Source organism: Triticum aestivum, chromosome 3A, assembly GCF_018294505.1.
Source record: "Triticum aestivum cultivar Chinese Spring chromosome 3A, IWGSC CS RefSeq v2.1, whole genome shotgun sequence".
In the NCBI taxonomy this organism is placed as follows: domain Eukaryota; kingdom Viridiplantae; phylum Streptophyta; class Magnoliopsida; order Poales; family Poaceae; genus Triticum; species Triticum aestivum.
The window spans coordinates 700,708,426-700,723,645 of record NC_057800.1 but is presented as its reverse complement, the minus strand read 5'-3'; the positions used below and the strand labels follow the sequence as shown (position 1 = coordinate 700,723,645).

General features: G+C 43.3%; 2 protein-coding genes across 3 annotated transcripts; both read left to right on the top strand.

The window, feature by feature from the left end:
• Window positions 1-238: 238 nt before the first annotated feature.
• On the top strand, window positions 239-2,669 carry LOC123063330 (CASP-like protein 5B3). Of its 2 annotated transcripts, none has more exons than XM_044487089.1 (3): window positions 239-577; window positions 1,647-1,751; window positions 2,225-2,669. In XM_044487089.1, the coding sequence occupies exons 1-3, from the start codon at window positions 476-478 to the stop codon at window positions 2,426-2,428; spliced, it is 411 nt and encodes a 136-aa protein (XP_044343024.1). In that variant the 5' UTR covers window positions 239-475; the 3' UTR covers window positions 2,429-2,669. The 2 variants fall into 2 exon arrangements, with proteins under 2 accessions (XP_044343024.1, XP_044343023.1); XM_044487088.1 differs by having other exon boundaries at window positions 241-577; window positions 1,619-1,751.
• A 4,694-nt stretch (window positions 2,670-7,363) lies between these two features.
• LOC123059248 (CASP-like protein 5B3) lies at window positions 7,364-10,692 on the top strand. Its single transcript, XM_044481857.1, has 3 exons — window positions 7,364-7,639; window positions 9,113-9,245; window positions 9,819-10,692. The coding sequence occupies exons 1-3, from the start codon at window positions 7,509-7,511 to the stop codon at window positions 10,020-10,022; spliced, it is 468 nt and encodes a 155-aa protein (XP_044337792.1). The 5' UTR covers window positions 7,364-7,508; the 3' UTR covers window positions 10,023-10,692.
• The last annotated feature ends 4,528 nt before the right edge of the window (window positions 10,693-15,220 follow it).

Sequence of the window (15,220 nt, the reverse complement as noted above, 5' to 3'; positions counted from 1 at the left end):
GAGTGCTCTAATACACGAAACTTACAGGATATGTTAGTTTACATAATATATTTGATGTTCCTTTTTAACCTGTACCATAAATCTGAAGATTTGACCGTTTTTATGGGTTTTTATGGAATCTGTTAGAGATTCTCAGCGTTCCATCTGCATTTCGCTCTGTATGTCAAAAACCACGAGGCGGGCAGAGGTACTCCGTACGCCCCACCCCCATCTCGTCTCACACAAAGCCAAGCAGGCAAGCACCACCTTTCTCATCTCGTCTCATCTGACTCACACAGGCCAAGCGCTATCCTGCTCATCATAGCCATCACCTTTCCCACCCCTCCCACACGAGCTAAGCGCACACACAGCAATTGCCACAGATCCCGGCCGGACAGCCAGGAGAGGACTCCATCGGCTTCTCCGCCTCACCTCTCCGCAGCAAGCAGATCAGAGCAGAGCAGGGGATGAAGCGCGTAGCGGGGAGCCCGGGGACATGGAGCGGCATGGCGCTGCGGCTGTCGCAGTGCGTCTTCGCCGTCGCCTCCACCTTCTCCATGGTCTCCGGCTTCGGCTACTCCAACTACAGCGCCTTCTTGTACTAATTTCATTCCCCCGCAAATCCTATTTCTCTTCCTTGCCCATGTACCCCCCTTTGTGTGTTTTCTTGCAAATTCATGAGCAATCACTCATGTGAGTGTCTGTTGCGTTCGATCTGTTTTTTGGAGGACACAGGCCGGTGTGAAGCCCTAAGTTTCTAGGCTTATTAAGACTTAGAATCCTACAATTTCCCGAGAAAACATTATCAACCCTTGTTTAAGAGAACTCAGATGAGGCAGATTTAACGCCTTCCAAGCAGCGTGATGCCTTTTTCTGGAGTGAAAACCTGGTCATTACACTTTTATCTGCAAACGATTCTGAATGCTCTGCTAAATCTCCTTGGCATTGAAAAAGCAAATCAATTAGGAAGATAACTCATATCCGACTGCAATGTACAAAATGCTTGAACCAGTTGACAGATTAAAGCATTTTTGATACCTCAACTACGGGGACAACCTTAAATCTTAGCAGCCCCTTACAGTCATCGTCGTGTTCTTTTCTGATCTGCAAAGGAAAGCAACAAAAACCTTATGATGCGCTTGGAAATTGGAACCATTTCATACAAAAAAGGCTGGTAATTAATCTGTCCCTAGAATGTTTCTCTGTGAACCTTCACTTGGTGTGATGTAGTCAGGGAGAACTCGGACCTGGGATGTTTTGGGGCCGGGATTAGGTTCCAAGCTCAATTCCCTGCAGGACGGAGTGAACAACACCATACTTGTTCAAAAATGGAATCAGAATATTGGACATATTTTTTTTGTGTATGTGTAACGAAGCCATACGTTTTTCATTTAACCCACAGTTTAATATTTTTTAGAATTGTTAAAGGTTAGGTTTTATAGGTCAATATACATGCCTTGACTCTGTGATGGTGTGTGCCAACTATTTATATTTTTCACATCAAGTTCATGTCATTGAGACTATGAACTGCATAAAGTCTTCAATTCTTGACTATTCTTCAGAACTGCTTGGGCAGGAACACAATTGTGTTTTGTCGACATCATCTAACGAGTGTAATTCTGGTGTCCCTTCATTTCAGCTACATGAATCTAGCGTTAATCCTGCAGATTATGTGGAGTTTGGGCCTTGCTTGTAAGGATATCTTTGCTCTAAGGAATAAAAAGGATCTTCACACCCAAGATAATCTATTCATCATTGTTATGGTTGATTGGGTAAGCCGTTCACTTTGTCTCTTCTATTGTCCATGAGCTAAGTATGAATTAACTGAAGTAATGCACTGAGGCAATTGAACCCAGATTTTTTCTCATTGGTTCTTACGAAAAAGGAAACATCCGGATAAGTGCAACTCATGCTTTTCTATTGGCCAAATTTCTTGTTCTGCCTCCCTCTAAGCCTTAAAGATATTTGTTTGCACAAGCGCTCCATCAAACTTTGCCGATGAATTATCCATTTGAGCAATAAATTTCAACAGCCAATATGCTTTGCATGACTTTATGGTCAACCAACGGTATAGTTTATCAAAGGTTCTTTTTTTCCTGTCATTAAGAACTAATGGCTGTCATTGCATCTCACAAGCACAGTCCAGATACCCTGTGAAATCAATTTTTTTACTATAGCAGTTCTTGGAATCTTGAACTAGCAACGGTCTATCTGAGTGAAAACATCAATTGTGAATACATTGCAGGTCGTGGCGATTTTCATGTTCTCAGGAGCCTGTTCCTCCGCGAGCCTGACAATTTTCTTCATGTGGGATGTGCACTTCTGCGAGGCATACACGCGGCTGGCCTGCCGGCAGTTTGCGCTTTCGGTCGTCCTGGCGTTCATCACGTGGTTGCTGCAAGCTGCATCTTCTTTCTCCGGGTTCTGGCTACTGGTTTCGCTCTTCTAGTGATCTCACGTGCTCATAATCGCCGTCACATCATGCTAATTGTCAGTCAGGAGTCAGGAGAGTTGGTTGAAATGTGCTCGGGACACTTGCTAGATTTCATCCCTTGTTGGATCGATGGATTGTCTGTTTGATAGTAGCTCATCTTTCTTCTGGGAGTTGGTTATGAGCGCCTTGTGGTGGAATAGTTACTACTTGATGATGTGGGATTCATTAATATTAAGAGTAGCATATATGGAGATAACTCGCCATCGAAGGTACCCGAAAAATGCTCTGGTTACTGTGCAATGGAATTTTATATCTCTTCAAACAAAAAAGAATGTGTTGAACACATTTTTGGAAGAAAGTTCAGTTTAGTCTTTGCCCTGCTGTATAGTTTCAACCTGGTTCATAAATTCAGAAGGAAACAATATATATTCATTGACAGAAAGGTTTAGATCGTAGTTTGCAACAGCATCCATTAAAAACAGCATAGCAACTTCGTCGATTAATATAATTCCAAGCATAAAGGTATTCAAGGCCTGTACAATCTTAAACTGATAAAGGCGTAATAGATTTATTTGAAAGCATATTGCAAAAATCCAACAGCTCTTTCATGCATGCAGTTCATCGCCAGTCTAAAAAGGACATGTTGGTGACAATATAAATTACTACTTGGTCCAGCAAACGTTAACAAGGTCCCAACAATTGATGTTGAACACAAATTACAAAACACGTACTTTTTAAAAGAAATTTATCAACTTTTCTGAAACACAAATATTTCTTAAATTTGTGAATAAAAATTTGAAAAGAAGAGCATTTTTATAAATTCTATTTTTTTGAATTGTAAGAAATATTTTAAAACAATAAAAGTATTTTCGTATTCCAAAAAATATTTCATATTTTTGAGCAGGTTTCAGAAAAAAAAGTTCAAAAAGGAGAGTTGCAATTAACAAAAAAGTAAAATAAAAATAAAGAAGAAGAAGAAGAAGAAAAAGCTTAGGCGTTGGCCCAACTAGGCAACGGCGATGCTCTTGTCGTACGCCTGTTTGGCCGGCCCAAGCGTTCGCGGATCTGAAAAAAGTTCATCGATTTTTTTTAAAAAGATTAATGAGTCTGAAAAAAATTGTGTGCTTTGAAAAATAATTCATAAAAGTTGAAAAGTGTTCATGGATTTGAAAAGAAAATTCATGTATTTAAAACAAATTTCGTTAGTTTTAAAAAATGTTTACGAATTTGAAAAGTTCACAGATTTAAAAAAAGTTCACCATTTAAAAATAGTTCATGAATTTTAAAAATAAAGTAAAATTAAAAATAAAAAAGAGAGAAAAAGTGAAAAGATAGAAGAAACCGGAGAAACCAAAACACCCCAAAAAGAAACCATACAAGCTCTCGTTGGTTAGTGGTATACTACTTGAAGAAGCAATAAGAAGGTAACTTGGCACAACAAGAAAGTAGTCTAGTTGGTTACCGCAGTCGTACTAAGCGTACAACAGTGTGGAGCAGAGGCGGAGGACGAAAAAAAATTAAGATGTGGCAAACTGTCAACTAGACAAAATTGATGCCCCCTCAAAAAAAAATTTGATGCAAAAACATAATAGCCAATTCACACTGCACTGCACAGAATCTTTTAATGACGTCTAGAAGACGCATGCAGTGGCGGGGATAGGCCATGGGGTCGCGACGGAGTTAGGGATGGATGGACAGGCGGTAGCGGCGGCGTTTTTGGGCACAAATCGCCGGCGGCAGAGGCGGGCAGTCATTAGGTAGCAGACTCAAATCGGCGGGTCGGCCACGGCTACGACTCTGCTGCCGGCGGCAGGGTTGGGGATGGGCCGACGGGCGATGGCGACACATTTCAGGGCAAAAATCACCGGCGGGTGGGATGGCGGAAGTGCAACGAAGACGGTTGGGCAGTTGACGCGCTGCCGTCTGTTTTACATCTCCTAAAGATGTAGATGCAAATTTGCACCGCGAGGTGTTGTAGTTTGCATCACTGGGAGGAGGAAATGTAATAAATTTTATTTTTTTGCATCTACACCATCTGTTGGGAGGTATTTTTGGCTTCAAAGATGCAAAAGATAGTTATTTTGCATACATCTACATAGTGAGATGGGCATGTGCAGTGAAAGCGAGCTGGTTCGCGTACGTCTATGTAGTGAGATGGGCATGTGCTGAGCAACACATCAATCAAGCTGCCAGTTTGTGTGTTTTCGATCTAACTTATGTGCTTCATCTAGCTTTGTTTAGATGAATCAATCTAGTGTGGTCTAAAATTAACAAGCAGTATATGTTTGCATTTCCATCAAGAAAAGTATATGCTTATATATAAAAAAAGTTGGTGCCAAATCAAGGTGTGGCGGCTGCCACACCTTGCCCACTGGACTCCTCCGCCAGTGGTGTGGAGGGTGTGTGAGTGGGGGGTTCGTACATAAGTGTGTATCGGCGCGTACAACAAACTTAAAAAAACAATTCTATCATTTATTATGATTAGTAATAATATATGTGCAATGCACGTTTATATTAGGTAAGATATTAATTGCACGTTATGTTAGGTAAGATATATCTATTGCACGTTGGTATTTGATAAGACATCGATTATTTTTTCACGAAAATGGTAGGATATTAATTACATGGCAGATTTCAAGGGATAGCGTTTAGTCAAAACGTGTTTATAACCAATGGCAGTGGTGGGTAATTAAAGCGTTAAACGTGTTTGGTGCTTAACATTGAAACGATTTGAACCACTAGATAACATGATTTGACGGCTGAGATGGTTTGGATCTTTTTATATTGGTATAGATATAGAAGTAATACGAAGAGATCTCCTGTGTCGATGTGTTTAGGGTTGCACGGAAGCAGAAGTGATCAAAAATCGATAAAAAAAACTTGTAAATTTGATGATCCGCGTTAGGGCATCTACAATGTTGACCTATAAATTTGCTTCGGGATCCGTTAGCGAATAGGGGGACCAGTCCGCGAACACTGATGTTAAAGGCTGTCATCCAATGCTGCGCGCATACATTTCAAACAACGTTCCAACTAACTGGACGAAGTTCATGCAAACAAGGCGGATTTTCATATAAATGTGACGAGATACATGCAAACACAGTGTATTTTCATTACATGTCGAACATTTAGGACAAAAAAAGAAATCCGACCCTAAACCTATCCTACGGTGGCGCCCGTCGTCTACTTCCTTTGTATTCCGCATCAGCGACCACATCCTCCATCTGTCGTTTCAATGAGCGGCGGCAGGGTTCAAGACACATGTAGTGGAGGTGTGGATTCCGACGAGGAAGAGTAGAACATGTGAGATAGACCAGCCCACTTGGGACATAATGCATGCTGCCTCCCATGCCCTGCTCATCCTCAGAGGAGTCTACGACTGTGCGTCGTTGGAGCCTGTGGACCTGAGGTCGATGATAAACGTGGACGGTCCATCACTGCCCACCTGCCACATGCAACCCCAAAAGTTGGACGGCGGCACGTAGGACACGTAGCTGGCGGCCGCATCCGGCTGCGCCGACTCTGTGTTGCAAGCGGTGCACGTGTGGCCTTGTAGAGCGTCTGCTGCTCCGCAACAATGTCCGGGTTCGTCGTGGCCATGACGGCCATGATCGCCTTGCTTGCGCACTCGCCGTAGATTTGGCACTCTGCCAGCTGGTGCTACTCGGGGAGGAGCAGGTTCTACCTCTGCTTCTCTTATGACGGCGTTGTAGTGCACCCGCATCTGCTCCATGGTTAGGCCGGCATGCAGCGGCGCGGTCTCCAGCGCCGTGTCATCGTCAGAGCCCATAGGGTCATCGTTGGAGACCTTAGGCGAGCTGGTCGGCATGCCCTGCTCGATCTGCCTGGCACGGTGGGACTGCGAGGTGGCTGCAAGGACGGCCACCTCGTGCTTCATCTCCGACGACAGAGTATCCCACAGACTGTTCCCTCTTGTGGTCATGGCGAATATGGAGCAAAGAAGGAGGATGTGTAGCAGATGTGTTGTGGTGTGGAGTGGCCACCTCTAAATACTGGATTCCGATGAGGCCAATCATCCGGGCGCGTCAATGCGAGGGGCCGGAGTTGGTTCCTCGGTCGGCGAGCCTGCGTAATGGCGGCATACAATGAACAAGCGTGGTAGATATTTGTCCTGTCCCGTACAACAAACGTTGCCTTGGAATTGAATAGAAGCGGATGCCAGGGACATGGTGCTGACAGCTCTCTCTCGATCGGCGCGACATTTCAATATCTGCGCCAATTAGAGGCCGCGTCCGATCTGGGCTGGCGTTACTGTGAAGAGACCGCTCTATAACGACGTGAATGCGGACGGTTGAGCCCGGGTGGGAACGCGGGCGAGGGAGTAGGGTTTTGGGTGAGCCCGAATGCATGCAGACAGATTTTTTTTTTAGTAAGAGGACTACCAAGGGACAGGTTGGGACGGGAGTAAATGTGACAAACCAATGTACTACTACTACGTACGATGTGGTTACTCAGTTGAGTTAGAGGGTGTTTGGATACGTTTTAGTCCCATGACTAAAAGTAGTGAGACTAAAACTTACTAGCCTCACCCATGCTTGGATACAAATACTAAATAGACTAAAATGAGTTAATGAGCATTTATTATCCTTCAAACCCTCCAATCCCGAACTCGCATGTGTTAAAGGAGAGGAGTTAAATGAGGAGAGAGAGGACTAATACATATTTTAGTAGGTTTCCCATGACTAAAAGATTTTAGCCTCAAGACTAGTCCTAGCCTCTCTTTAGTCAGTGGTGCTTGGAACTTTAGCCTCTAAAAGAGACTATTTTTAGTCAGACTAAAAATAGTCCCTTGTATCCAAGCACCCTCTTATTACTTGCGTTCCATTTGTATCTCGAAAACCAGCAGGCAGAGGTACCCTGCTCTTCCATCACCTTTCCCATCTGGCCTACCCCAAGCCAAGCGCACGGCGCACATAACAAGTGTTGTCTATAGCCACCTCCTGCTCATACCCATCACCTTCCCCATCCCACACGAGCTAAGCGCACACAGCAACTGCCACAGATCCACGCCAGGAAGGACTCCATCGGCGTCTCCGCCTCACCTCTCCGCGGCCCGTAGCAAGCAGAGCAGGGGATGAAGCGCGTCGTGGGGAGCCCGGGGACATGGAGCGGCATGGCGCTGCGGCTGTCGCAGTGCGTCTTCGCCGCCGCCTCCGTCTTCTCGTTGGTCTCCGGCTTCGGCTACTCCAACTACGGCGCCTTCTTGTACTCCCTCCCCTCACCCTACTACTAATTTCATTCCCCGCAAATGCTACTTCTTTTTTTCTACTGTAGAATGTCCTCCCCATTCGTGTGTTTTCTTGCAAATCCATGAGCATCACTCAAGTAGTAGCAACCTATGTGAGTGCCTCTGTTGTGTTTGATCTGGGTTTGGAGGACAAGGCACTGCCGATCAATTGGAGTTCCATAGCTTTCCAGTGTCTTGGCACTGCCGATCGAGCATTAACTAAGTTTCAGTTCGGGTCTTTCAAGGCTTTGGTCTTGGGTTGTGTAGGAATAAGATGGAGGCAAGCAGGTGACTGGTTTTGCTTACAAGGATTCACATTTTGCACAGCCTTGCAAGCTAAGCTCGCCACAAATTTTTCTAGGCTTAAAACTTCAATGCTCTCAAAATTAGTAACTGGTACGTAGTAAACTAGAGAATACCCCACACATTGCTGCGGGAATCGATTGCAATGTATTTCACTGACTTGATTGTATGAAGCTTCCATAGTTGAATTAATAATATATGAACTAAAGCTAAAAATAAATATTATATGTTGTATTTGATTATTGTGTACTTAGGGTTTTTCTTTTGAATATAAGTGGGATAATGTAACGGAAAACTTTTTTCATGCATTTTGAGTGGACCTTTGATGAGGTGGCATGTGTGGTGAGGTGGAAGGTGTGCATGAGATCAACTAATAATGAAAAACTGTTTCTCTTGCATGTAGTGGTGGGTCTTTGGTGAGGTGGCATCTGGCATGTGTGCATGTCGAGATAAATATGGTAGTGGGAATCAACTTTTTATGTATATAGGATTTATGGCCTCACCGAAGCAGAGGAAAGGAAATGAGCTTCATCATGTTCACATGACTTCCTTATTGGAGTTCTAAGATGGTTTATGCAGTGGATTTCGTTCCATTACAGACTTCATGCTTATTTGCAGGAGGACTACAAACATGACATCGTACATATTTATGTTCAATTGTCGATGATCTCTGGAGTTTACTTAAACTTGGGTGTTCTTTTCCATAACAAAAACTGGAGTGTTATGTTATCCTCTATTAATGTTTTCTGTGAACAACACCTTGTTAAAAAATGGAACGAAGCTATATGATTTTCATTGGACATGTTTTCTTTCTGGATGTGCTTTTGTGAGGGTACGTGTAACGAAGCTATATGCTTTTCATTTACATGCAGTTTTTTCTCCCATAATAATATTATATTAGAATTGTTAGAAGTTAGGTTTTATGTGTCAACATGTCACATGTCTTGACTGTTGTATGTGCGCTGGTGTGCGCCAAGGATTTATATTTTTCACATCAAGTTCATGTCATTCAGACTATGAACTGCATAAAGGATTTAATTTCTTGACTACTCTTCAGTGTTCAAAATTGCTTGGGCCGGAACTCAAGTGTGTTTTGTTGACATCAATCAATCATCTAATGAGTGTATTCTGGTTTCCCTTTATTTCAGCTACTTGATTCTAGCGTTGATCCTGCAGCTTATGTGGAGTTCGCGCCTTGCTTATAAGGATATCTTTGCTCTAAGGAATAAAAAGGATCTTCACACCCGAGATAATCTATTGTTCATTGTTACAGTTGACTGGGTAAGTCGTTCGCTCTGTATCTTCTATTGTCCATGAGCTACGTCTGAATTAACTGAAGGCATGCACTGAAGCAATTAAACCCAATTTTTTAGCGGTACAGCTGTTGCATTGTGAGACTTCTACGTGCACCAGGCTGTTCTTTTTTTTTAGTTCTTAAGAAAATAAATAAATTCAGGATAAGTGCATGTGTGCAACTCATGCTTCTCTATTGGCCAACTTCTTGTTCTGCCTCCCTCTAAAAGAATAAGGTAGCCTTTGTTGGCACAGGTGCTCCATCGAACTTTGCCAACGAATTGTCCATTTGAACAAGAAATTTTAACAAACAATATGCTTTGCATGACTTATTGGTTAACCAACGGTATAGTTTATGGAAGCTTCTTTTTTCTTGTTAGAAGTAGAACTAATGGCTGTCATTTCTGTCAGCCAAAGTTGGTACATCTCACAAGCACAGTCCAAATATCTTACCCTGCAAAAAAAAAACCCAGTGATTTTTTTTTTACTCGAGCAGTTCTTGGAATCTTGAGCTAGCAAAGGTCAATCTGAGTGAACACATCAATTGTGAATGCATTGCAGGTCGTGGCGATTTTCATGTTCTCCGGATCCTGTGCCTCCGCAAGCCTGACAATTTTATTCCTGTGGGATGTGAACTTATGCAACGCATATTCGCGGCTGGCCTGCCGGCAGTTCGCGCTTTCGGTCGTCCAGGCGTTCATCACATGGCTGCTGCAAGCTGCATCTTCTTTCTCGGGGTTCTGGCTACTGATTTCGTTCTTCTAGTGATTCACGTGCTCATCATAATTCGCAGCGTAAAGGTTTTCAGGCCCTGCAAAATCTTAAACCAATAGAAGGTGTACTAGATTTATTTGAAAGCATATTGCCAAAATCCAACAGCTAGCTCTTTCATGTGTTCAGTTCATCACCAGTCTAAAAAGTAACACGGATTTTTAGAGCACAGGCTCCTGGACACCTCCTATCCTCACCATCTAATATTGCTTTAAGATTTGTGCTACACAACGAACTTACTACCTGAAAACTTTCTCTTTTTTGTTTCTTCAAAACAAAACAACAAATGAACTTGAAACTTTCCAGGACAACAAAACATTCTTAGAACAATGCGGGATAAAACTTTCAGATTTGTTTGTCAAAGAAAAATATAGAAAATGAGATTTTTTAATTAAAAAAATAATCTTATTTTTAGTATTTATAATGCGCGAAAAAATCTGAAAGTTTTTTCCCACATTCTAGTAAGAATGTTTTGTTGTGCTGAAAAGTTTGAAGTTCATATGTTAAACTATATTGAAGAAACAAAAAAGAAAAAAGTACTTGCATGAATCACGATGCAAAAATGGATGGCTAGATAAGGGGGGTGTCCATGAGCGTAAGCTCCACGGGATATTTTCCGTCTAAAAAGGATTTGTTGGTGAAGTACTACTCGGTCCAGCAAACATTGGGAGTCTCACTAACTGCATGTGAATAGTACTGTAGTAGAGTGATCCACAGCAATCACTCCCAATTGCCTTGAACAGAAGTTTGAGCTCAAGAAAATCTTCCAAGAACTTGACAGCCAGGTCCAGGTCCCAGTAAAGTAATGTGGACAATTATGCACACCGAACCTGGGAAAGGTGGGCTGCTTCACCACACTACCTTGCCATACTAATGCACAACTATTCACCGGCTTGTCATCCTCTCGGCATTGTTAGTTTTCAGATTTCCTCTCGGCATCGTTTTTTCCTGGCTGAGGAACCAGACAAAGAACCATCATCTACCCATCGTTTGGTAGCCTGCATGTAGGCTAGCTGTATCAGGGAAGTAATTTTTATCATGGTGTTTGGTTGCCTGAGTCACACTTGCTAGAAGAACTACATGTTGTTTGGTTGCGAATGGCATAAGATGTGATCACCATTTCTCACTACTGGTGATCTTACCACACACGATTTCAACATCGTCTTAGTCCTATCTAGGAAACAAATGACAGTTTATCCTACCTACTTAGAAATGGCAATAGAAATTAAGTGCCATATGGCTGAAAAAAAGAAGAAGAGGAAGAGGAAGATCTTAAACCTATTCTTCAGAGCTTCAAATGCCCTCTCAATCGTAACTCTACGCTAGAGTGTCTGAGATTAAATAGTTCTTCTGTAGTCCTATGATAGTTCGTGGAAAATAAGTCATTCAAATGGTACCCGATTTTCCTGAAGGGTCGAAGAACACCAGGCCGATATGCATAACCAACATCTCCTTGGTAGAACTTTCCATTGGGGATATTGATTCCATCAGGTCGAGAGATGTTGTTTGTTAGAATTCTAGCATCATGGGCTGATCCTTCCCACTCAACTTGTGAACTTCAGATCAAAGTCAACCGAAGAACATTCTGCCTTATGTAGTATTACATGACAGATCATCACTTGCTGTACTGTCATCGAATCCCAGCTCATTGCAGCTCCACGAACAATAGTCCAACGAGCTTCGAGCACTCCAAATGTCTTTTCCTCATCCTCCCCAGCAGTTTCTTGCATTTGTGCAAAGAGACATCGTTTGTACATTGGGGGTCGGGTATAGTCTTCCCAAACACCGCTATTGAGGATAGATATCATCGACATGGTAGTACCCCATGGCATAGTTATCCTTCTTGACAATGTAATTGCACGTCGGGACATTCCCATCACAAAGTCTATTGAAAAACAGAGATCGATGAAAGACATTGATGTCGTTGTAGTAATCCGACAAAAATAGCATGCCAAAGCCATAAGTCTTTTGATGCCAGTGCTTCAAGTATGATGTTGACCTCTTTGGTGTGACCTTGGCACTACCCACACAAACCTGTCAAGGAAGTGTTCCATTGTCAAAAAACGCATGCGATTATCTGAATCAAGCATATACCTAGAAACCTCTTGCCCCTCAAAAAAATTTTGACCGGAAATCAGGAGCTCTGCCTTTTCATTATATTAGAGGGAATACTGTACAAGGTTGCTGGAGGGAGCAGTCGGAGAAAAAAAGGATAAAAACACCAATGGAAGAAAAGAAGCTAAAGCCCAAGAGTAGTCAGCTTCACACCCAAAAGGAAACTACTCCCCTACCTCCCTAAGGAGGCTTATCGCATCTGTAGCAAGAAGCAACACCGTAATACTGGAGTTCGTTGAAACTCTGAAGACTTTGTTGTTTATCTCAATCCAAATGTGTTCCAAGCAATGTATACTGCCGCCGTGCACTCGTCTGTTGCATTCTCTTTCATCTTCATACGTATTTTGCTCCACCAATCCGAGATGGAGGTTGCACCCATGGCCGCCTGAGCAGCACTGCAGCAGCTGGGAAGTTGTTGCTGGCCTTGTACCGAACTTATTTCGCAAAAGGGCAATCAAGGATGAGGTGCTTAGCAGATTCAAGAATCTGGTCACAGCCCGAGCAAAACTCATTGTGATCCCAGTGTAAAACGTGGTTAAGCGTTCCTACTCCCAACAGGGGAGCCGCATGAGTATATATTGATAGATTGCTTGGAATACAAGAGTTGGCAGAGTCTAGGCTAACCAACAAGAGATCTTACAGGAGATATTAAACATGAGATAGAAGGATATACAACACAAATATGTACCTAACTATTCCAACATGATATACAAGATGTCCGGCCCAACAACCTCATAACATTATGTTTAACATCCTACCTTAATCTGAACTTCTCAAGTTTAGATTACACTTAAACTCTTCAAATGGTCCTGTTGGTAATGCCTTTGTAAACCCATCAGCAACCTGATCCTTTGATGGAATGAACCGAATCTGCAATTCTTTGCTAGCAACTCTCTCTCTAACAAAATGATAATCAATCTCACTATGTTTCGTTCTTGCATGAAAAACAAGATTAGCAGAGAGATAAGTGGCACCAATGTTGTCACACCAAAGATATGGAGTTTGTCTGTGAAATATTCCAAGTTCTTTAAGCAAAGACTTAACCCATATAATTTCTGCAGTAGCATTGGCTAGTGCTTTGTATTCTGCCTCAGTACTTGATCTTGATCATGTGGCCTGTTTCTTTGCACACCAAGAGATTAAGTTGGGTCCAAAGAAAACTGCAAAGCCATTTGTAGACCTTCTGTCATCTAAGGAACCTGCCCATTCAGAATCAGAAAAGGCACCAACAAGTGTAGAGGTTGACTTGGTGAATGTTAACCCAATGCTTAGTGTGTTCTTCACATATCTCAGTATGCGCTTAGCAGCAGTCTAGTGACCAGAAGTAGGTGCATGAAGATACTGACACACTTTATTTAGAGCAAATGAAATATCAGGCCTCATGAGTGTCAAGTACTGAAGTGCTCCTACCAGACTTCTGTATTTAGTACCAACCTCTTGACTCAAAGGTACACCCTCTGCAAGAGACAGTTTTTCTGAAATGGAGAGTGGTGTTGGTGATGGTTTACAGCCCTGCAACCCTGCCTTGCTCAAAAGACCAGTGGCATATTTTTCTTGAGAAAGATGAAGACCACCTTCCTGGTTTCTCTTGACCTCAATACCAAGAAAGAAGTGCAAGTCACTGAGATCTTTTAGAGCAAAATCTGACTGTAAATCTTTCAAGAGAGATGTGACTACCTCATTGGATGAACTAGTGACAATAATATCATCGACATAAATGAGCACAAAAATATTTGTGTGGGAACGGCGATAAATAAACAGAGAAGTGTCAGACTTGGAAGGAACAAAACCAAGACTTTGCAGTTTGGAGCTCAAGCGAGAGTACCATGCTCGTGGAGCCTGTTTCAGTCCATAGAGTGACTTATCAAGTCTGCAAACATGGAAGGGCGTGTTTGGATCTTCAAACCCAGGAGGTTGTTTCATATATACTTCCTCTTCCAGAACACCATGAAAAAACGCGTTTTGTACATCTAGTTGACGAAGACACTAGCCACGAGACACAACAATGGAGAGAACCAGGCATAATAGCACCTTTAACAACGGGACTAAAAATATCCTCATAGTCAAGTCCATACCTCTGCTTGAATCCTTTTGCAACAAGGCGTGCTTTATAACAATCAATGGTACCGTCTGACCTCCGTTTGATGCAAAAGACCCACTTGCAATCAATGTGGTTTGTACCCGGAGAGAAAGGAACACGGTGCCAAGTGTGATTTTTCTGAAGGGCACAAAACACCTCGTCCATGGCATGTTTCCATCTGGGATTAGCAAGTGCCTCATGAACAATACGAGGTTCTCCTGCAGATGTATCAGATACAACCAAGCCATATTTAGTTTTGTAATTAACCTGATGAATCGTGCCTGTTTGAAGTCGTGTACGAGGTAGCTGCAGCTGCACAGAAGATCCAGGGAGGGCAGAATCCTCCTGGACAGATGAGCCGCCCAAATCTGCAGCTGATCGAGGCGATCCTGAGGCGGCTGCCGCAGTCAGATCATCAGTGGCAGAAGCAGAGGTCATTGAAGAGGGAAGTGCCATAGAAGATCCAGGGGATTCCAACGGAGCAGGCTCGGGTGGAGCGCCGGTCCCACCTGGCGCAGAGCGGTGCAATCGCCTGGTGTAGACTCGCGGCGTCGGTGCGTAGCGCCCGAAGGGTGGGTCTCGATCGGTCGGGTTGTGCCCTAGTGGTGGGTGGCGCGACATACACGTGCCCGCCACGGGTTGACGTAGAGCGGGGGAGGCAGGGTCGGTGCAGGCCGCCGATCCCAAGGTGGATACGGGCCCAGACTACCACAGCGATCTAGGGGCGGATTCGGGCGCACGCTGCCGCGCCGGTCCCGAGGGAGATCCGACCGGATCTGTTGTGTCTAGACCAGAGGTGTGCTGCTCAATATTTTCAGGAAAAATTGTACCATTCTCCACGTCATTTTCTACATGGTTTAGTCTTGTAGCAGGGAGCTCATGTGGAACCATAGAGGAATTAGTCAATATGGAATCATCATTAATAACACCCACACACTCATTTCCAAGAAGATGAGAAGGAAGAAGAAGGATTTCCTTCTTGAGAAGGGCACCAGCA